Source organism: Lissotriton vulgaris, chromosome 3_1 (genome assembly GCF_964263255.1).
Source record: "Lissotriton vulgaris chromosome 3_1, aLisVul1.2, whole genome shotgun sequence".
NCBI lineage: Eukaryota > Metazoa > Chordata > Amphibia > Caudata > Salamandridae > Lissotriton > Lissotriton vulgaris.
The window spans coordinates 1,154,357,968-1,154,381,693 of record NC_141689.1 but is presented as its reverse complement, the minus strand read 5'-3'; the positions used below and the strand labels follow the sequence as shown (position 1 = coordinate 1,154,381,693).

Here is a 23,726-nt window from a genome sequence, read left to right as displayed (position 1 = left end):
TCAGGGTGAACATGCGTTTTAAAAATAAACATGTTATGTTACTCTTCAAAGTGCTACATGTAAATCACAGATCCTGCAATCTTGGCATACTTCCTTTGTAGAACTTGTTTTTCAAAAGGATAACCTTAACAACCCAAGTTGCTAACGGCCCATCAACCCTTTTCGACTCCACAGTAAAGGTTGTCGATAGAATTGGATTTGGGCATTGGAGTCCAAAATCCTCTTGAAAGTACAGTACGGCTTGAGAGAGGGCTTGGGGATTGTTAATCAATGTGTAAGCAAGACTGCTGACCTTCCTGGCCAGTGTCACTGCTCTTCCCCCACGCAGCCCCACCATTAAGGGACTGGCCTTGAGCCTGAGCTCCTTACAGGAAGGTGTTTGAGGCCCTCCTCCTCCGGCAGGTTCCAGCCCGGGCCTCATCCTATAGCGGTTTGGTGTAGTATAAGTGTGTGTTTATGAGTTTATTGGATGATGGATGTACAGAATATTTAACATTGTTTATTTGTTATTTGTTCACAGTGCTCATTTGTTCAGAGTCCTGAGGAGAACCCACAAAAATTGAAAGGTTTCAAAACGCGTTGACAGTACTTCAACAAACGAGTGCACTTGAATTAAGAGATAACATGGCTCAGGGCTGTAATTGATCAAAGGAGTGTATTAGAACCGGTCCTGAGTAGCTTGTTTCCGGTCCAGGGAAGGCATGGCTTGGCAGTTCGGGCTGGACTGTTCCCATGAGGCACAGGGTCAGACTGATTTCCACATGGCCATGTCTGAACTGGGGTGGCAGAGTGGGCTAAAGAACGGTGATGGATTAAACCCAGATCAGTTGACTGCGGGTGAGTGCTTGTATTGTCAACGCTCCGTCCATCATTTCCTTTGGTTTTTCTTTGTTCGCCATAAGTTGGCAGGGTATGCTCAGACGTGAGTCCCTTGCTCACTTTGCCACTGGATTCAAGCAAGCTGGGCTGAAGACGGCTGAAATGCCAGAAACCAGTACTCTGTAGCTTGTTTCCGGTCCAGGGAAGGCATGGCTTGGCAGTTCGGGCTGGACTGTTCCCATGAGGCACAGGGTCAGACAGATTTTCATATGGCCATGTCTGAACTGGGGTGGCAGAGTGGGCTAAAGAACGTTGATGGATTAAGCCCAGATCAGTTCACTGGGGGTGAGTGCTTGTACTGTCAACGCTCCGTCCATCATTTCCTTTGGTTTTTCTTTGTTCCCCATAAGTTGGCAGGGTATGCTCAGACGTGAGTCCCTTGCTCACTTTGCCACTGGATTCAAGCAAGCCGGGCTGAAGACGTCTGAAATGCCAGAAACCGGTCCTCGGTAGCTTGTTTCCGGTCCAGGGAAGGCATGGCTTGGCAGTTCGGGCTGGACTGTTCCCATGTGGCACAGGGTCAGACTGATTTGCATATGGCCATGTCTGAACTGGGGTGGCAGAGTGGGCTAAATAACGATGATGGACTAAACCCAGATCAGTTGACTGGGGGTGAGTGCTTGTATTGTCAATGCTCTGTCCATAATTTACTTTGGTTTTTCTGTGTATTAGAACCACCATTTGTCTGAGCCTACATTTTGGCACTGTTTGATTGTAAAGCCCAATCTGAGGAGCACTAGATACATGATGCAATAATGAGGCTCCTGTACGGCTTTGGTAAAGTCAAATTGTGGGCATATTTGTCTTAGCTATATGATTATTAATAGAATGGGGTTTATTTTTCATGATATTTCATGTGTAATGTTTTTTTTAATACATTTATTTACCATTGTCATGATACAATACAACATCCTATACCAGTGCCAGTGTAGTGCCAAGTAGAGCAGATCCGGGCATTTGCATAGTGTAAGCAATACATGACACTTATCTCGACTGTTTTGGAGTAAGCTAGCTTTCCTAGTTTAACATTCACATGATATACATTCTCATGACCTTCAGAGTACGGCGCATTATCTTGCAATTGACGGTCTGTGATACAAGAAACATTCCCAGTTATTGTTAACAGAACCATATCACAAATATATCATATGTATGCCCACTGTTCAGCCTGTCCCGCAGGCACAAGCCCATCCTCCAGTTGAGCAGCAGGTTGTGAGTGCGTTATCATGTTATAGTGTTTAAGAGGGCCCCAAATGGTGCGGGATGTGCTGGGCAAAGTGGAAGCATCCAAATCATGGTCGAGGTTGCAATATGCTAGACTAGTGAGTCAGTCCTTGCGCTGCAGCACAGACCTACGTCCCCATTTAAGTGCTATTTCCCTTTTTGCCAGTAATAGACTTAGTTCCGTCAATTTCCTGACTTTCTTTGGAATGTTGTTCGCATACCCCATCAGTGCCATCTCCGGGGTGGCCATTAGATCTAGTCCTATCATTCACCCAGTGTGTGGTGTATTTCGGGCCAATACCTGCTACTTTTGCTGCAGGTTCAAGCGAGGTGTGCGAAGTCTGCGTGTGAGGATTTACATTTTAGGCAGCAATGTGGTCTGTCTGAGTCTATTTTGTGCGCCTTCATAGGTGTAGTGTAAATCCTCCAAAGGAACTTGAAGTGGATAAGTTTGTGGTGACTATTTAGGGAGACTGACTTAGTTTGTTGGCAGCCCGCCTCCCATTGGTCATCAGTGATCGGGTGGCCTAGATCTGCCTCCCAGGCAGTGCATACAGTTGCATAATTGACTGAAATAACCTCTGTACATGCTCTTTACATTTTTTAAATCAGATGGGTCCCAGCGTCGCTGTCTGTTACTACGGACAAGGGAGTGAATGAGCTAGGTTCGAGCGGGAACCCAAGGATCTTGGCAAGTATGCTAGAACGTAGCTGGGTGAGTACAAATGTATCAATAAATGATGCATCAGGGAATTTCCCTTCATCAGAGACCGTGAAAGCCTGGCCATCAATGTAAAGGTCCCCTGTGGTGGTCATGTTAAACCAAGATAGGGTGTGTTGGACTATTCTCTCTCCAGTGGTCGGAAAACAGTGTTGATTTGGTAGCGGTAGACTCATGAAGTAAAAAACCGGTGATCCCATCATCCTGACCAATTTTAGCCAGAACCAACTTGTAGTTGAGACTGCCTGAATATCCAGAGGGTCTCGGGGGTGTCCCAGAGGTAACACTGCATTGAGAGTGTTCTGCAGGACTTAGTCAGCTTCAGGTTATAAATAGAGGACCTTAAGCAGGGTGATATCAGGCGTGCGCATAGGTGCACTGAGCTACCAAATAACATATATTTAAATTAGTAACTCCAAAGCAACGCCTGTGATAGGGATGTGTCATAATCTCCCAGCGGACCCTTGGGCGTCTGCCCCCCCAAGTTAGCCGTTTATAGCTAGAAGTTCCTGAGTTGAAAAGCCGGGAGCAGGGAAACCTTTGCTAACAAACTGGAATTGTTCTTTAGTGTTTGTCATTCTCTGTTTTAAATTGCACGCTCCGTTTTGGGAATCATTTTAGTTCTTTAAAAAAAAGCCTATTTGCTTACTACTCATCCTATTTGGCTCTTGCTGGGGTTCTTCCTTCTTCCAGGGGCCAATTGGGGCTCGTACTGGTTGCGGGATTGATCCTCCGGTTGAATTTGGTCCGGCGCCATCTTGGGAGGAGGTGCAGGTTGGCGCGCTAGTGCTCCGGGCGATTTAGGCTCAGGACTACAAATTGAGCATCTCACGCTACCACCTCTGTTTAGAGCTAGAAGCTCTTGAGGCAAAAAGCTGGGAGCAGGGAAACCTTTGCTACAAACTGAATTGTTCTTTAGTGTGTGTCATTCTCTGTTTTAAATTGCATGCTCCGTTTTGGGCATCGTTTTAGTTCTTTAAAAAAAAGCCTATTTGCTTACTACTCATCCTATTTGGCTCTTGCTGGGGTTCTCCCTTCTTCCAGGGGGCCGATTAGGGCTTGTACTGGTTGCGGGATTGATCCTCCGGTCGAGTTTGGTCCGGCGCCATCTTGGGAGGAGGCACAGGTTGGCACGCTAGTGCTCCGGGCGTACTCACCCAGTGTTACTTAATGTGTATCTCTTCCCGACCGCGCAGCGGGCGGGCGCAGCGGGCGTGCCGATGGCGCGCCGGAGGCAAGCCCGTCTGCGCCCGTCCACGCCCAGCCGGGCCTAGGGCCAGACTCTATGCCCCTTTCATTGAAACACTCGATCTGCTACTCGTGGAAGGATCTGCTTCAACTTAGACCTATGAAAAATCCCAATTGTTGTTATCTACATAGGCCAGATGACATATAGTAGTCTCTGTAATTAGATTTCTCAGGGAAGGAAACATGATACACCCATTAGTACTAACGTGCGTATGGCCCTATCAAATTTAGGTCTATCCCTAAACATTCTCTGGAAATCAACCTCATGATTCAGGATCATAAATTAGATATTCTGTTTCTGACGGAAACTTGCCTATCCCTGAATTCCGAAGCCGATATTGTAAGTGCGCTACCCCCAGGGTATCTTATTCAATCACAGAACAGGCCCATTGGGAGAGGGGGTGGGGTAGCTATCCTGTACAGAGACCATTTTATTTGCAGGATAGAGGATGGTAGTATTTCTGACTGTGAGAGTTCTCATTTCGTTTTGCAAATCTCTCCCACCATTTCTATATCAGGCCTGCTGGTGTATCGCCCCCGAGCTGTTTGGGCCACTTTGTTAGCTCACTTATGGAAACAGTAACTGTTTTGGCCTCTACTGCATCCAATTTCATTGTACTGGGAGACCTAACTTTACATCTTAATGACCCCCATGATAAAGTAGCGGCTGACCTTCAGCTGGATCTTAAATCATATGTTTTGGGTCCTATTAATATGGATGCTACTCACATAAAAGGCCATCTTTTGGACCCCATTTTTTCCAACATCCTATCACTCCAGTCTATCTCCCCCTACCTCTTTCTTGGTCGGATCACTTCCTGGTCTCTTTCTCTTGGCAAGCCGAGATTGACATACCGCGTATCACGGCCTTGCGCACTTTGGAAAGGGCCTGGTCTAAGCTCCCCGTTGAAAGCTGGACCCATAAGCTTGAACAATCTATTCCCCTACCTGACCCCGACCCCGTGGTAGCTGATAATAACTTTAAGAACTGGCTCGACAGTTCATTGGATCTAGTTCTGCCGAAGAAATCAATTGAAAAAAAGGGCAGAGCCTGTAAATCTCCTTGGTACTCCCCTGAGCTCAGAGCCTTATGGAAAGGATGCAAGAAGCTCGAGCGCGTGTGGAGAAGGGACTGGGCCAGTCATAACAAGGAAGCCTATCGCTCAGCAATTAGGGCCTACAAAGTCTTTCTTAAAAACGTTAAGGCTGCATTCTTTGAAGAAAGAATTAGATCCTCCTCCAACTCCTCGAGAGAAACTTTTCAGATTGTAAAAGAACTACTGAAGGTTCCTGAGCCCCCCATAGCCCCAGACATCTCTGGAGGCAAATGTAATGAGCTTGCCTATCATTTTGATGCTAAAATTCATAATATCCTTAAGACTCTGCCACAGCCCGACTATACAGTAGATACCTATATTAGGCCTATGGTGCTCGGCCCTCAGTTAGATTCCTTCGACCGAGTTTCTGTGGAAGAATTCCAAAAGGTCCTGGCTGCCATGAAAAGTGGCTCACCCAGTGACTCAGTTCCAATATGTATTCTCAAACGGGTTGCCTCCACCATCTCCCCCCTGGCTACCGACCTAATTAACGCCTCCCTTTGTCAAGGCATTGTCCCTTCAAGTTAGAAGGGGGCTGTTGTAAAGGCCCTATTGAAAAATCCGCAGCTGGACCCTACGGAGTTGGCTAATTTTAGGCCTATTTCACTGCTACCTGGACTCAGCAAGATTGCAGAGAAAATGGTCAACCAACAACTGTCCACTTTTCTGGAATCTAATGAGCTACTACGCAGCTCTCAAACAGGCTTTCGTCCGGGCCAGGGTACTGGCACGGCCCTTATATCGGTCATCGAAGAGGCGAGGTGCATCTTGGATTCAGGAGGATCAGTGGTAGTGATCCTCTTGGATCTAAGTGCAGCCTTCGACATGGTTAACCACTGTGTCCTGACTCAGTGCCTTTGCAATATGGGAGTGTCTGGTAAGGCCCTGGACTGGCTAACATCCTACTTAAATATTCAGACTTTTCAAGTCTGGGAAGGCACTGCGCGGTCCAACTCAATCCCCCTCCAGTGTGGGGTACCGCATGGCTCATCATTGAGCCCGACACTGTTCAACTTGTACATGTCCCCGCTGGAGGATGTGGTTGCCCCTTTTGGGAATAAAATAGTAAGCTATGCTGACAACACCCAACTCGTCATCTCGCTGACTCAATCAGACCAGTGTTCTGAAAACCTTCACGCCTGTCTGTCCAAAATACATGCCTGGATGAGCGAGTGCTCTCTCAAACTAAATGGCTCCAAAATGGAACTTACGCTGTTGGGGCATAAGGGGACTTCACTGTCTGATGCTATCTGGCCTACCTGTATGGGAGTTCTTCCCCCCGCCCCCCCCCCCCCCAAAAAAAACAAGAAATCAAAAGTTTGGGGGTCTGGCTGGAACAGGATCTTTCGTTCAAAACCCAAGCCAAAAAAACGGCTGGCACCTGTTTCGGTTTACTCCGCTCAGCTCGGAAAGTTCTCCCTCTTCTCCCCCCTCTCTCAAGGAAGCTGCAAATTCAAGGGCTGATCCTTTCTAGATTAGATTACAGTAACGCCTTGTTTTTGGGCACCCCAGAAGGAACAATCTCTAAATTGCAGCGGATTCAGAACTCCGCAGCCAGGCTGCTCACAGGCACTTCTGCTAGGGCTCAGCGAAACCAGCCCTTAGTCAACTTTACTGGCTGCCTATTCGTGAGAGAATAATGTTCAAATCTTTGTGTATCGCTCACAAATCTCTGAAAGGCAAGGAACCTCCGATCTTGAAGAGACTAGTCGCGCCCTATAAAGCCAATAGATCCCTTCACTCTGATCATGAATATCTGGACATAAACCCTAGAGTTAAGAGGGCGCGCACTGGAGGGCGTCGATTTTCCGTGAACGCAGCGTTTCTGTGGAACTCACTCCCGCTGAAGCTGCGAGCGGAACCATGCCACCTGCGGTTTCGGAAACTTCTTAAAACTTTCCTTTTCCCTCAGGGCCCTTAAGCTTCTCTCCCGCAGGAATTTTGGCTCTTCCTCAGCGCTGGGACGCTCCCGAGTAACCACGTGCTTTATAAATCCGGTTACATTACATTACATTACATAAGATGGGTGTTTATGGAGTGGAAGAAGCAATTTGGGAGCGGGATAGGTATATTATGAAATAACAAGAGGAATTTGGGCAAAACAACCATTTTAATCAGAGCTATAAGGCCAGCAATTGAGAGTGGAAGCCATTATTCCACCTTCTGCTCCATCGAGTGGATCACCGTTCTGTTGTTAGATCGCATGATTTCAGTGGTGTCTAATTGTATGTTGATTCCCAAATATCTGACCGAGTCTGAGCACCAGGTCAATGGGAACTCTCCCTCCCATTTGTGCGTACCCTGCATAAGGGGGAATATAACTGATTTATGTCAATTTATACCAAGGCCTGAGAAGGCGCCAAATCTTATTATCTCCCGGATAAGTGGGTCTAAATTGTCTAGCGGGTTCCGGACTTATAAAATAATATCATCTGCGTGTAATGACACCAGTAATGGCCCTGTATTAAATTGGATCCCTCTGTGTAGGTGGCGTTCTGTAAAGTCACAAATGAGTGGGTCCATAGCAAGGATAAAAAGCAGGGGGGACAAGGGGCAACCCTGTCTAGTACCCCGGGACAGAGAAAAAGAACGGGAGAGTGTGCTGTTTAAACTCAATCTGGAAGTAGGGGCCGAGTATAGCAGTGCTGTGAACCCGAAGGGCATACCCATCCTGCGCATGACAGTCCATAGGAATGGCCACTCCAGAGAGTTACAGCAAAGAGGACAGCAAAGAGAGTGCATAAGTTTAGGGAGGTAGAGCTATGGGGCACAAATCCCGATTGGGCAGGGGAAAATGTTTTCTCTATCAGCAGTGCATGCTGCACATATTTCGTTTTTTGCTAGTATTTTATAGTCAACATTTAATAGGGAAAGTGGTGTATATGACCCACAGTGCAGGGGGTCCTTGCCAGGCTTTGGAATTAAGACGACCACTGCTTTTGGTAACATGGGAGGTAATTGATTCTGTTCTAATTTCATCTGTAGTGTTGGGGTAAATCCGTACATATTGGTGTGTTTGTCACATGTTAGTTGTGTAATGTATTTGCTGTGTATGATTATATGACCATGAATTTGAATATGTGTTGAAAAGAATTAAAATTGTGGAATATGTGAAGAAAAAGTGTCAAATAAATGGTGATCATATTAGTTTGTTGTGTGATCACGGATCAAGGTATCATTCGTGAATAAGAGTCAGTATTGCCAATTGTATTGTTATTTAGATGTATTAGTGGCCCATGCTTAAGGACTAGGGGCCCAAGCCCTGCGGTTTATGTTTTACTTTTAGACAGTTGGACATTTTTTGTCCTAAGCATTTGGTGCCTGCAACCTGTGTCCTGGGTCACCTGACTGTAATTTGCTCTTGTGTATTCCTCCCAGACAGTGAGACAAAAGTGGGACTATGTGTTAGGAGGATGGGCCATCCTGCAGGGTGGGAGGAGCAAAGCTGTTCCCTGCCCTCCTTACGTTTGAAAATTAAATGAAAATGAAATGTATATAGTGCTCTACTACCCTGGGGCGTCTAGGCGCTATAGCTCTGGGAAACAGATCTCAGCCGAAGCAGACAACTTAGAGGTGAGAAAGGAACAGAGGTCTAATTGTTAAAAAGCCATGCTTTAAGAGCTTTCAGGAAATAAACTAGTTCATCTTGTTTCTGAAGATCTGAGGGCATTGAATTTCAAAGCTTAGCAGTACAGGTGATGAAGCTCCTTCCCCCTCCCCTCCGTTAGATCTTTTAAATATGGATACTGCTGAATTTCAAGCTGACGATGATCCAAGTGTGATCGACTGGAGTGTCAATCAATCAATCAAGCGTTTGTTAAGTGCGACTACTCACCCGTAAGGGTCTCAAAGTGCTGGGGTGCAGGTTTGGTGGTGGGAGGGGTGCAGGTTCCAGTCCATCAAGGAGTTGGTCAGTCGAAGAGGCAGGTCTTGAGGTCTCTTGTGAAGATGGGGAGTGATGTTGTCTGTCTGGGGTGGAGTGGAAGGGCGTTCCAGGCCCCGGCCGCAAGGAAGGAGAAGGAGCGGCCCCCGTTCAGTTTTTTTTTTTCTGGTGTTCGGGACTACGGCGTAGGAGAGCTAGGCTGATTGCAGGGTTCTTTGAAGCGCGTGGAATTTGAGTCAGCTTTTCATGTATGCTGGTCCGATGTCGTGGGGGGCCTTGTGTACGTGGGTGAGCATCTTGAAGGTGACTCTTGCCTCGATGGGGAGCCAGTGGAGTGTGCGCAGGTGCTGGGAGATGTGGTAGTGTTTTGGCAGGCTGAGTATCATTGGAAGCGTGCATCGCCTCAAAGGCAATGTAGTGGGGCTTGAAGTCTATAGGTTTTTCAATGGGAAGCCAGTGGAGCTGCCCGAGGCCCTGGAAACAGATTGGAACTTTGGAATTCCCAGGAGTAGTCATGCCACAGCACTCTGAACAATTTGCATGTTTTTTTAAAGCATCTTTTCTGGATGTTCGTAAACAAGGCATTGCAATGATCAGTTTCAGTCTCACAGATCTTTATGCAGAAAACAGAAATCCATAGAAGCATCAAACATATCACAAATCAAAATGTCATTGCACCTTTAAGACCACAATCAATAAATAATGTAATTCAATACATTTCATATACAGACAATACCAATGCTTTCATTATTTAAAAATCTTACTACAGAGACCCAAAAGTATTCCCCGCCTATTTAAAAATGGAACAAATATTTGCTTGCAAGTAGGATGCATAAACAAACTATTTTAAAATAACCCTGGTTACCTCATTTGAGAATACTGACCTAAAAACTGTTATGAACACATAAACAGATGACTATATAAAACCTATTCATATCTCTTTATAAGTGCTATGCATGTCCACAAATGAAGAACTGCCCAGCAAACATATTTACTTTCCATGTGTTGTAAATAGTGTAATCCTTCCAAATCGAGTCTAACCTGCGACTTCCATAAAATAGGTATGAAAAAACGTTTCCTTGGAGCCTCATATAAAGGGCAAAACTGGGTCAGGTGACGTGTTCTGTTTGGATGATTGATCCCACACGTACGGGGAAAGATCACATGACCAAATATTGTGGTGGGAAAGACTATAATAAATGGGATCGTACAGAATCTAAACAGGGAAAGATATCGCCTGTAAACAGGATTTGTTACCCAGAATAAACAAGGTTATGTTTTGTTGTTACCAATGGGACATATCTCGCAAAGGGTTGGCATGCTTTGCACTTTCCTCAACCTCGTGTCAGTGTAATAACTTATAAAATTACGTTTTACTAACTCTTTTGTGTTTTCAGTGATAGTGGAGGGATTTACATACAATTCATTAATACCCAACATTTCAAAAAGCTTCTTTATATACAACAACCTAACAATCTTCCTCCATCTTGTTAGACCCAGGCACTCCGAGATGCATGCCCGCAAAAAGGAGGCCTCAGGGTTAGACCAAGCCTTAACCCATAACAATAAGGGGGAGAGATTTAGGAGATTTGTTAGGTATCAAGGACCAATAATCAATTCTGGAAATAATCGGAGTGGAGACTACATTTTTCCGTAGATCGCATGAGATGAACGGAAGAATTTTCCTTGGTGTCTTAAGCTTGAAAAAGACGAAGAAGCAATAGCATTGATATGCCCATCAAAAGAAAGATTGCTATCAAAGAGTACCCCTAGGTTCTTGGCCTGCCTCCAGCACACTCACAAAGAACTTGACACCAGTATTATGCTGCTCTAGAACTCTTCAAGCTTTGGCTGGGGAAAGAAGGATATTTCAGAAGTGGATTTTTTGAGGAAGTCTAGAAGTTTTTCCATTTCAGAGGCTGGCACCAGGTATAATATTGGATCCTTAGACCAACTCTTCAGTCCACTCCTGGACCTGTGGAGGACACTCAGGAGGACTGCAATTTATTTCAGAGGACTGCCCTACTGCTTGAGGCCTGATCTTTACTTCAGAGTACTGCTCTTCTGCTACCAGAGGACGGCCCTTCTGCTTGAAACGTCCCATGTACACTCAGAGGCCTGCCCTGCTGCTCGAGGTCTGCCTTGCTGCCTGAACGCAGGAGTACCAGAGTGACTCCAAGGGATAAGTGACTGGCTTCCTGTTCTATACTACAGGAGAACAAATAGCTGCTCCTGGACCCTATCTAAAGAGAGTCCTACCTTCAAAGTGGTGCCCACACAGCCCTGGACTCTTGTAAGTAGTGCTAAAAGTGCCCAAACATCCAAAACCCAAAACTTGGAACTTGAATAATTTTTGACTAAAACATGATCTGGGAAAAGAGAGGAGACCGGGAGCTAACCTGTTGCGATTTCCCACCCAAGGTGCAGCACTGGGAGGCCTGGCATGGCGGTAGGTCCTGCAACATTGTTCTTCGCAGCAGCAAATATTCTTCAGCGGCTCCTCTCAGAAGGGGTATCCAGCCTTGTGGAGCCCTCATCAGCTACAGCTTTTGTCCCACTAGAGATTTTTGACTTCCCAAAAAATTACAAAGTCCAAACATAGAAATATTCACAGTGACTTCATCCGGTAGCTCCCCAATTATGACACCTGCTCCTTGGACAATTCTGCCTGCCTTTGCCCGCTGAACTTTACCTTCTCAGAATTTTTTCTTCAAAAATTCTGTTAAGTGCAAAGGTAAGCGGAGACTGGGCTCAATAAGCTCCATTGTTATTGGCCATTTCTTTCGACTTTGCCCCAGTCTTGCGTGACTAGATGCCCACTGTTGGAGCTTTGATGTTTTAGGTGCTATTTTTCAATGAAAACCTAAAAAAATTATAACTCTGGTTCTACTAATTGAATTTGTGTCGTTCTTGTGTCAAATTATTTATTAACATTTTCTCTATTGTTCTAAATTATTGTAGGGTTTTTCTTATGTTCTGTTTCTACTTTATTACTATTTGTGTTCTGGAAAAATACCTTACCCATTGCCTCTAAATCAAGCATTACTGCTTTTGTGCCAAGATACCAGAGGGTTAAGCACAGGTTAGTTTAGTGACTTTTTGTGGTTCAACCTGACATGGATTATAGTTGTTACTTGAGAAGGGTTTACATCCCCTTTACAAACTAAAGTTTCCTACACCTTGTTTATAGTTGCATGCACAGGCATCATCTCTTGCAGACCTCCCTCAATTTTATAGTAAATACTGTCAAAGTGACAAAGCAAATCCAGTTCATAGCCTGGAAATTAGGGAGCCCTCAAACATATGTATGTCAAGGTAAACAAGCTTGAGTATTAATTTTAATATTGTTTAAATATACATATTCCAGAAAGTAAAGGTAACAGGCATTGGAAAACACAGTAGGTCTGGTTTATAGCTGAAAGTGCAGTTTCATTGTTGGGTTTATGTGTGTCTGTGGTCTCGTGGATGGACGAGTGTGTAAATGCATGAACGATTGAAAAGGTGGATGACTATATGCGTGGGTGAGAGGAAGTGTAACAAAGTGCAAGGGTGATAAGTGATTCATGGATGATTGCATGCATGGTTGAAAGTATCCAATCAACGGAGAGACGCTTTAAGTAATACGTTCAACTTCCGGACTTTGACAAAAGTTAATTATTTTAATTTTCCAATTTTAGAGTTTGGCTGCATGTGCCCTTTGGCACACCACCTCTTTGTTCTCCACACGTAGTACTCAGAGGTATAACATTCTACCAATGAAACAATGGCGCACTTAACTTTTCAGTAGCACTGATGCTCCATTAGGTGGGATCAAAAAACAATCCCCTACCTAGGTATAACACTGGCGGTCTCAACGGCGGAGACAGTCTCCTTCAACTACACATGCACACTAGCACAGACACGGCGTGACTTACAAAGCTGGCGCCCGTTTGGCATCTCATGGTTTGGTCAGGTTGCAGCCCTTAAAATGAACGCACTCACTAAATTCCTTTACCTCTTTCAGACACTGCCTGTGGAGCCGCCACCGGGAATGATGAAACAGCTCCAAGCTGAGTTCTCCTTTTTTGTTTGGGCGGACAGGAAACCAAGGATGAGCATGGACATGAGTTTTAGATCCCCAGATGAAGGAGGCCTGGGAATGCCCAACCTAGACTATTATTACAAGGCTACTCAGATGCGTTGCCTGCTGGAGTGGGCCCAGCCAGAGTCTGAGTAGAGACTCATCGCATAACTCTACCACATCTTATGCTCCCCTGAACAGGAGAATAAGTGAGCAGGGCAGAAATGGTGGGAAGTGGAGTGGGGGCAGACACTGAGCCAGAAAGAATGGAGCGAGATCCACTATAGGGATAGGCACTCAGCACACAACATCTCTATCAAGGAGCCTGCTACCAAGGTATTGGTACCTCACTCCTCACAGACTGCATAGGAGCAAACTCAATCACTCACCAGGCTGCTAGAGGAAATGTGGAGAGGCTGGCACCTTGTTGCACATTCTGTGGGAATGCCCCAAGCTTCAGTCATACTGGACCCAGGTCCTAGATGAAATAGACGTTCACTTGGACACCACTATCCTACGATTCCCAGAATATATTATCAAAGGGCGTCTCCGACAGACTTACATTCCCCCTCAAATCATATAAGGGGAAGCAGATGGGTATAGCTTTGTGGGCTGCCCTACAGAATATACTGTCAAAATGGGGTTCGGATAGGACACCCTTGATGCAGGGATGGTTGCACAGGTTATATGTGCTGTGTATGGAGCGCATTTCCTTTTCTCTCCAAGGTGGCGGAGCTTCCTTTTTGGATCTGAGACACCCTTTCAGCGCCCTCTTATGCTCAGAATTTCGCCAACTCATTTGTCCTAGGTACATGCGCTTCCTGCGACTTCCTGCATTATCACAAGATTCCACCCAGCCACAGGGTCACTAACCTGCCTACTGCAGGCTTCATATACATCCTTGATTATAACAGGGGGGGAGGGGGGGATGGGGTCGAGAGCGGTTAGGGGGTGGAGGGGCCGGTCTAGAGGAAGGGAGGAGGTGGATTGTTTTCCCCCTTGTTTGAAATGTTTTAAATGCACGATGTAGCGTTTCATTGTGTGTGGCCCACAAGCTGGGCATCTGTGCCAAATTCATTTTGTGTTGTCTTGTCCATCAAACCAATAAAAAGATTGAAACCTAAATGTGTATGTTTTTCAGATATATGCATCTGTTTCATCAGAACAACAGCAAGAAAATAGCGAAATCTACGAATTGCGTACTTATGACGTGAAGCCAGGAAAACTGGATGATTACATAAAGACATGCATAGCCGGGGTTCACCTTCGAACAGTTCATTCTGAAATGATTGGCTTTTGGATAGTGGAGACGGGTGGTCTGAACAAGGTCTTTCACCTGTGGAAATACGGTAAGCTTCCTCCGGCTCCTCTTGGCAAGCACCAGACATACTTTCTGTCTTCAGAGCACTGAAGCAACAAGTTTATTCTCCAAATACTTGTATAAAGTGGCATATAAAAGAATCTAAAATGCATCAGAAACCTGTTTAAATGGTTGCCTAGTCAGTCACATCTTTATACTAAAACAATTAAATCAATGCAATAAAATAAACAGTGGTGGCTCCTACGCTGTGACGGTGGAGCGTCGCCCCACTGCTTTTAAGCAGTACTAAGTAGAAACATAAAAGGATAATAACCTAGAGTTTATGATTTGTGTCCTGCTGCTTTGCAGGTGGGCGTGGCTACTCTGCTCTCAGGGCAGGGCAGGGGAGTAGTGGTTTGCCCACTCCTAAGTGTGCAATGACTGTTTGGTTGGCCCTCTCGGGCCACCCAAAACAGCCATGCACACTTTCCCCGTTCTCCATACAGGCTGGATTACAGCCTGCATAGAGAACATGCCCACCCCTCCAGTCCCTAGCTGAGTGTCTGATTGGATTAGGGGAGGGAGCTTTGCTGCCTGCTTCCCATTCCTGGTGTCGGAGGCAAGAGAGCAGGAGCAGAGACGCGGGACCCAGCCTCAAGGTAAGTTTATGAAAAACTGAAAATAAATGTACACATTTAGGAGTTTCCACAACTGCCGCTCTTTCTTGTGCTGCATAAAGTGTGATAGAGTCAATGCCATGCAATTACCCATGTAGGTGCAGCGAGTAGATCACTAGACTCTAGAGCGAAATATGCCTAAGGCTCCTGGTTCTAGTCCAATAGCTGCTTAACCGCGGTGCTAATTCCGCCGCGGAGTGGTGCTTTAAAAGAGTGGGCGGGCCGCGTCGGCCAACGGACGTGCGCAGCACTACCGAGGTAGTGCTTGCGACGGCCATTGTCCGCACGCTCAGTGGAGGGGTTAAACGACTTTATGACAATCAGCTATTAGTTTTGTTGTATTTCTATCTAGGACCCTAATTCGATATTCCCGATTTATGCCCTATGTGGTTATAACAAACTATATCCTTATAAAGGCATAAGAATCATATCCATATTTAGTAATAGCCCATGCGGTTCAAATACGGCAAGGCTACTCCCCTGGACTCCTAGAAAGTACAACACGTTCTTTAAACAAACCAAGCCTCCAGCAGCCCGGGAAATCCCCCCTGCTTTTGCTTTGATTTGAACAAGAACTCCTGGAGTCCAGAAAGAACTGTTAGTTCTTAGTGACGTCTTATGTCCAACCTTACTTTAAACCCGGCACCTTTCAGGTATAAATATACCAACAGTTGCCTTAAGCAAACACACGGTGGTTTGGAGCAGAGCGGCTATCTACTTGCCCGAGAGCCCAGCTGATGCGAGAGCCCACGGAAGCTGCCCCTCCAGTTTGACGCACTGAGAGAGACGCTGTCTTTTTCTCCAGCCGAGAAAATCCAGCTCTGGTGTTTCCAGCCACCCTTACGGGTTACTGGCAGATCAAGTCCTGAAGAAAGAGATACCCGACCTCCCACATTCTATTACCAAGGTACGGAGCGGACTAAACCCTTAAGAGAATTCTTGATTCAGATTCTTGGCAAAACCGACTTAACCAACTTAACTTAAACTGCTACTTACTTACTCCTTCCCAAGTATTAGGCTTAGGACAGGTACACCGGGGTAGGCGTAGTTAGAAGCACCAGTTGAGTACGTTAGTCAATGTTTTTATGTATGTATATATTTTATCTATTTTAAAGTATCATATGGCTAAGAAACCATATCAATGCTTTTACAGTATTATTTCATAATACTACTTTTACTGTACAAACTTTACTTTATGATAAGTATTGCAATTGTGGGAATTCATTTCTCTTGCATGAGAAAGAAGACTGCTCAATAAATACCACATTTTATTGAAAACGCCCGTCTCTCTATTTCTCTGCACTCTGGTGAAACTAAGTATGCACGATTGACTGAGTGAAATAGCTGCCTATTGTTTTCAAACGACTCTAGAGATACACTCTATTCTGAGGGAGCAAAGTTGTCATGTTTATATGGTTGTCAGAAGCTAATCCCTTCTTGTCTAAATCCGGAGAGTTAACTCTTTCCTGAACATTCGAGAAAGTTTCTAGTGACCTCTGAGCTAGCTGGCAAAACTAATTAGGTCTAATATAGTCAGTAGAGACCTAGTCAACCTCAGTCCTACGTCTACACTGCTCTTTATATTATTCCAATGCGCAGAGCCTATTGGGAATATAGGAACTACACTACATGGCACCCAACGTTTCGGAAGGCGATTATCTAATGAAAGACACTAGAGTAACTCAGTCGTGCTTTTTCACACAGAACCCTTTTCCCGTAAAAACGCCAAAAGACGTCTGGAGTGGGTGAAAGGTTAATATCTGCCGGAACTTAGTAGGAAGAGATTCCTATGTATTAGTATTTGGTTTAGTCAACGTTGAAGGATACAGTGTTCCAAAATATTGTGCACCTAATCTTTGTTTCCTTGAAACTTGATCTGCAACAAAACTTTCTGTCAGTAAAATGGGAGAAAGTGGCGACGAAAGGGAGCAAGCTAGAATAGCAGCTCAACTCATAGTGGATGACACAACCATCCAAGAAAAGGACCAGAGTGCTATACTCATTCCGGTCAACTTAAGAAGAACTATAACTCTTAAACTTATAGAAAATGGACTGACATCACAAGGTGGTACAGTCATATTCGTGGTAGAGGCCCATGAATATCGACAGACAGAGGTATTCTATTCATGGATACACTTTCCAGCAGCAAACGCTGTAAAAAAAGAATTCCACTATTACAAAATAGAGGAACCTCCGGATATATACACTCCTTTCGAGGACGTTAAAATCCCACTAAATTACCAAGAGCACCTGCTCTGGTTTAAAGGCGCCCTAAAACATCAAAATCACATCACCAGGCATGGTCCACTAGGTAGACCAGGAGCAACGTGGCCGGTTCTAGCCAGCTACACACCATATCCAGACATTGATAACATGTCAGACCGGGAACTTTTAGCTCAATTAAAATTACTAAATAAAGCACATAGACAATTGGTCCAATATGTCATGCAGACTTCAACAGTCCAACCCACAATTAATATTCCACAACGGACCCCTCATCAGGGGAACACAAACAAAATTACACCACAATCATGTCTTGGTAAAATACCTGCAAAACGGGAACAAATTCCATTCTGGTAAGCACAAAAAAATTACTCATATAGAGGCAGTATTTCCAGATACTACTCCTGCTGAGAAAAACAGAATTCTGACTATCTGTCTTCCAATGGGGATCGCACCACATGTGGAAGACTGTGACACTTGGGGCACAGTCTTTGCTTCAATATACACAAAAACACATGGTGTTCCGTCTATGGTGGTTATACCAGATGTACTAAGACAGATTCAAAATTAATACGGTCCAGAACCTGCTTTAACTCTGGGTATGAAATTACTGAAAGACTTCAAGCAGGTCTCGGCTATATTATTAGCCAACATAAAAGGAGAAGCAGCATCTGTGGCGATCCACCAGAAATTGAAAGAAACAGATATAACAGACCAACCATTTCAACTTGCCAGAATCATAGAAAAATCCTATGAAGAACTAGGAAGAGATAGTTTGGGTGGGAAACCAGTAAAACCCCAACTAACTGAAAATCCTGAAAAAACCTTTATTAAAAATAATCTGAATACTCCAAAAAGGAGTTGGGATGGTAATAAACAGTCCACTCCCGGGGAAAAACGAGTCCAGTCCAGATGAAGGTCTCCTCAACAGAGAGAAAAATCTCCAGACCGAGGAAACAAGTCTCCGCAAAGGGAGCCCTCTGAGAAAAGATACAACCTTAGAAATAGGGATAATTTGAAAAAACCTGATAGATATCAAGATGCTGATACACGTCCCTCTCGATCTTTTCAGACTTCCTCACAGAAATCGGAAAGAAGAGGACGGTCAGAACACAGAGAAGAGCACGTCAAGCCCAAAGACAAGGAACCTGCTCATCAAAGTAAAAAATTACAAAATCCAAGAAAGAAGGTAGCTAGTATTAAAATTAAACATGCCGAGGATACTGAGGACACAACTGAAAAACGGAGAATGGACCCAGACAATGCTAGACAGCGCAGCAGAAGTGACCATAGCTTGCAAGATCGTGATGAATCTTCTGGAGACAGTGGACACAAATGAATACATTCAGGTGGAAACTGCAGATGCCATGGTTAGCAAACCTTATAAAATATACGAAATAACATTGCATATAGAGGGGGACAAGTTGAGGAAAGTAAGGGGTCTCTTTTGGGATAACCTTTCAAAAGGCTATGACATCCTGTTAGCTGAGAAAGACTGGCCACCAGAGTTTGTCAGGGAGTGCCCTCATGGCGAAGAAATGATTATGCCTGCCTTCTCTAATCATATCCCAATTCATAAAAAATATACACTTGCAAGAAAATGGGCAGTAGCCCTAGCTCCTGCATTAAATAAAAATCATGTAGGATGGGTTGAGGATTCGCCTCACCACAAAATCCAGTTAAAAAATCAGCCCACTGCACAAAGGCAGTACCCAGTTAAACAAGAAGCTAAAAAGCAAGTCAGGGAGATCTTAGATCAACTTGAATATCAAGGGGTGATTGAAACATGCCCCTCACAAATGAACAATCCTTTGTTTCCTGTCTCCAAGCAAGACAATTCATATTGTCTAGTTTTGGACTACAGACACCTAAACTCCTGTTGTAAAACATTGGCAGTACAAAACTCACATAGTGCAGCACTAATGAATAACATTGTGCGCAAAAAATATAAAACAACATTAGACATCTCTAATAGATTCTTTTGTCAAAACAGTGCACCTGAAAGCAGGTATTTGACCGCTTTCTCAATAATGGGGTCACAAAAACACTTCTGTTGACTCCCACAGGGATTCAAGAATAACCCAGGATTATTCTCAGCAAGGGTAACAGAGTTACTACAAATATATGATGATGAGGCATTATCCAATGTCGATGACGTCTATCTCACAGATGATGACCTGGAGACTCACTTAAAAAGAGTGAACACCATAATACTTGGGTTTGTATCAGAGGGTTACAAATTCAACTCTAAAGAGTCACGAATTGTCCATCTAACTGTCCTGATTTTAGGATATGAATTATCAAGTGAAAGCAAGAGCCTAGCTGACAATTTCTTAGAGAAATGTGCTGTACTCCAAGCACCAAAAACGCTGAAGAATTTACAATCAATACTAGGTTTTCTGAATTTCAGAAGAACATACATTATAAATTATGCAGAGAGGGTTAAACCTCTCTATGAATTAATAAAACCAGATTTCAAACCAATCAATTGGACTCAGAAACACACAGAGATTTTGGGATCATTGCAAACAGACATGTTAGCTAAAACAAAATTACAAACTCGCGAAAACGTACTCAACCTTGTAATCCGAGGCATCCCAGGAAGATGCGGATTCACGTACCTGACCTCTAATGAGGGAGAAACGTTACCAATAGCTTACAAATCTCATTTGTACACACAAGCTGAAATCAAATTCAGTTCTACTGAAAAAATTCTGACTGCGGTTCAAACTGCTGTAGCAAAAGAAAGAGCCCTAGCACAAGGTAAACAAATAATAATCGTTACACCGGTACCTGCCATAGAAGCAGTAACAAAAGCAAGCATTCCAAATGCTAAAGCATTACATCCGAGATGGATACAATGGGTTAATTCTCTTGTTGCAACAGACGTAGTATACAAATTTGATCCTAATTTAAAAACACAAGAATTTCTCCAATATGAATATGAATGTCCTCTGCCGACCGAAATCCTGCCTCTGGAACATTACGGCTGTATAATATATACTGACGGATCAGCTGGACCCGCAGTTGGGGGTAAACAAGCATATAGTGCTGCATGCGCGATCGTTAAAGGTCGTTGGCATGAAGGGAAATTTAGACCAATGGTCACTAAAACTCAATCTCTAGGAGATTGTACAGCTCAGCGAGCTGAACTACTAGCATTTAAGATGGCGCTTGAAAATACCGATCGCGAATTCCCCACACTAATAGTGTGCGATTCATATTACTGCGTTCAGTCTTATAATGAATACTTGCAGAACTGGGTTCAAAATAGCTTCAAAGATGCAAAAGGTGGCACAATCAAGCATAAAACGCTTTGGGAACAAGTAGTTCTTTTACAGAAAGAACTACAAAAGGCTCACGTGATACATACACTGAGTCATCAACGTGATGGCGTTCACATTGTGGGGAATTCATTGGCTGATGAAGCCGCAAAGGCAGCTGTGCAAACGGCTTCCGTAGCTGCTATCACCCGGTCAAAAACAAAAATAGACAGCGATATAATGCAATCTGTCAGTGCTTCAGTAAAAGATGATAGAAAAACACTCCCGAAAGGCTTTCCAGTAAAGTACTCATACATAACTGATGCGAATAATGTTCCTTTTGCTCGAATCCCTGGGGTGGGGGATAGGTCAATTCCAAACATGGAACACAGGTTAGGGCTAATTCTAGCGGCACAAGAAGGGCTTGCTTCTGCACATGCTGGGGATTCCGCCACAATATCGTTATTAAAACAGAGATATTGGTGGCCGCGCATGAGAAAACAAACTAGGAACTATGTTCTAGAATGTGAAATTTGCCAAAGAATGAAAGTATCAACAGTGAAACGACCAGTACAGACGCCCTTCTAATCTCAGATAAACCATTAGCATGTGTTTACCTGGACCACTGTGGTCCCTTACAAAGGGATGGAAACTATAAATATATAATGGTCGCAGTAGATTCCTGCATGAGATTCACTTAAAATGTAGACACCAGCGTTCGGCTGACGCCAGAACTGTTATAAAAGATTTGCGAGTCTATATCGGCACATATGCAATTGGCATGCTACATTCTGACCAGGGTCCTGGGTATAGCTCTCAGGCTTACAAGGAGGCCATGGCCAGCATGGGCATTGCATTGCGGTACTCTTCTCCCTTCCATCCTGAGGGAAATGCGGTAGTGGAAAGAAAAAAACGGGACATAAAGCAATCTATAACGGCGAGGGTTTTAGGTACGGGTGATGGGTGGGTCAAACATTTAACAAGTGTCCAACATAGTCTTAATAATCTGCCAAGAAATTCTCTAAAAGGTCTCACTCCATACAAACTATTGTTTGGTACTATAATTCACATTCAGGATCTTGATTGTCACACTTCAGTGGTAGAAGAAAAATCCTTTGATATCTAAGACCGTTTGGCTGTTTTACAGTATTTTAATGAAACAAGAAAAAGCCTGAGTAACATAAAATTGAAACAACAGCCGACAGCCACTGCAGAAAAACCACCTGTCCCAGCAAGACCTGTCTGGATTCCAAAGATTGGGGATCTGGTCAGAGAGAAGATCGCGGTGAAGAAGGAATTTGGGCCTTCTTACAGAAAAGCAGTACCTGTCTTAGCTGTCAGCGGAACAAGATCAGTTGCACTACCGCCCCTTGCTTCTAAAAAGGAGAACAGAGTTGTATCCATCGACCTAGTAAAACCACAATCATGTGGCCAATAATAAGTAGTAGGCCCAGTGGACACCCAAGAAATAGCAGAATACCGAAATTTGCTATAATCCAAGAGGTTCAAACTGAGAGACTAATCACATTTGATAAACCTACAGTGAATAAAAAAGGACTATGCAATAATGCCATGGAACTTGTGCCTCTTGAAACCCAAATTGCAACAGTTTGTCTAGAAATACCAGTCTGCAAAGATGTAGCCTCTGACTATGCTAATGAAACAAAGAAAAATGCAAAAGCAAACGAAAATCCGGAAATAATTCCAAAAATTGACAGAACTGCATCTGGCTACTTCATCAATTTCGATGATTTTTCTGAAGATCCAAGAGAGCATGAAGAAGCGCCAGCAACAAAAACCTTCAAATACAAAGTAATTGAACTTTTTCACCAACTAAAAGAAACATATCTGATTTCACCATGGATTGAATTTTGGATTGTGTTAGGTGTACTTTTTCTCCTGCTTTGGCTCATCGTGGTTTTATGTTTGGGAAAATTCATTGATGGAAAATATAGTACAATGGACACAGCAAGTCAGAACATCAACTTGGTCCTAAAGCCTCACACATCCTCTCACAGCGAGAAAAGACAACTGTCATCAGTGAACATCACAGCCAATCCAATACCCGGTGGGGTAGCATGGGACAGAACTGATTATGACATTTTTGGCCCGGTTGAGCTCTTGAAATATCCACACCAGTTCAAGGTTTCATTAAGTGACTTTGTGACACCAAGTACTTTCTCTGATGATTGGGACTTTGAAAACATTATTAATATGATGTCAGATTTAGTAATGTCAGCCAAATTTACAGAACATGATAACTTACAGGGTTCATCGAATTATGAAGAGTTATACTGTTATAATCATTTTGGTGATCCATATTTGCATAAAACTGCTCAGCCTAGAAATGTTTTATCTTATAAGCAATGGGAACACTGTCCAACTCCGCCAAAAGGCAGCTCGAAATTTTTTTATGAGAAATTCCAGTACTTTTCAGGGTTTAACAACAGTGATCCAGAAACGTTTTATTTTAACATGTTAATTAGGACAGGAATGAAAACAATGTTAACAAATACTAAATTGATTTATTCTGAAAATTTTTATGACAAAATGTCTACAATCGGTTTCGAATTTTGGAAAAACAACATTGAAACAAAAACGTTCTGGGGTACCAAAGATTGGCAAGTACAAGGCCTAGAAGCATTATTTAGGGCCTGCATGATCCCAGAACAAATGATATTCTTGAATGACACAATTCAACAAACTACTTGTCTTGGCCTAGCTAAGATAAAAGACTTAAATACACCGTCTATTCCGAAACCCATAACTGATAGTGACAGCACTACAGATGTGGAGATAGACGTATCCCATATTTTACACCAAAACAGAACACATCCTGATTGGAAAAAGTGGTTGATCTGGCCCACAGACACAAATAACTGTCAAGATAGATTCCTGAACAAAACACAGGGGTTCAAAATGACCATGCCAGACCCAAGATACATTCCAGGGCCAACATCCAGGGATAGTTACAACATACAGTGTAGGGAAACTATGCCTTGAGTGGCTACAGAAATCCACACTGGCTGAAATTAAGCAACACTTGACTTTACTTAAAGACAGTGCTGACTTGCGTGATTTCATACTGGGACTACGCAAACAGCGTCAAAAACGTTTCATTGCAGCTGGTATATATGCTGCGTACAACAAA

General features: G+C 43.8%; 1 protein-coding gene across 1 annotated transcript in view; it reads left to right on the top strand.

Annotated features, from left to right (window-relative positions):
* The window catches only part of LOC147727601 (protein NipSnap homolog 3B-like), a 516,955-nt gene that overhangs the window by 157,865 nt on the left and 335,364 nt on the right, over positions 1–23,726 (top strand). The window contains exon 2 of the mRNA XM_086961631.1: positions 14,254–14,461. Coding sequence (XP_086817757.1) covers positions 14,254–14,461 — 208 coding nt within the window. The remainder of the gene's footprint in view (positions 1–14,253; positions 14,462–23,726) is intronic.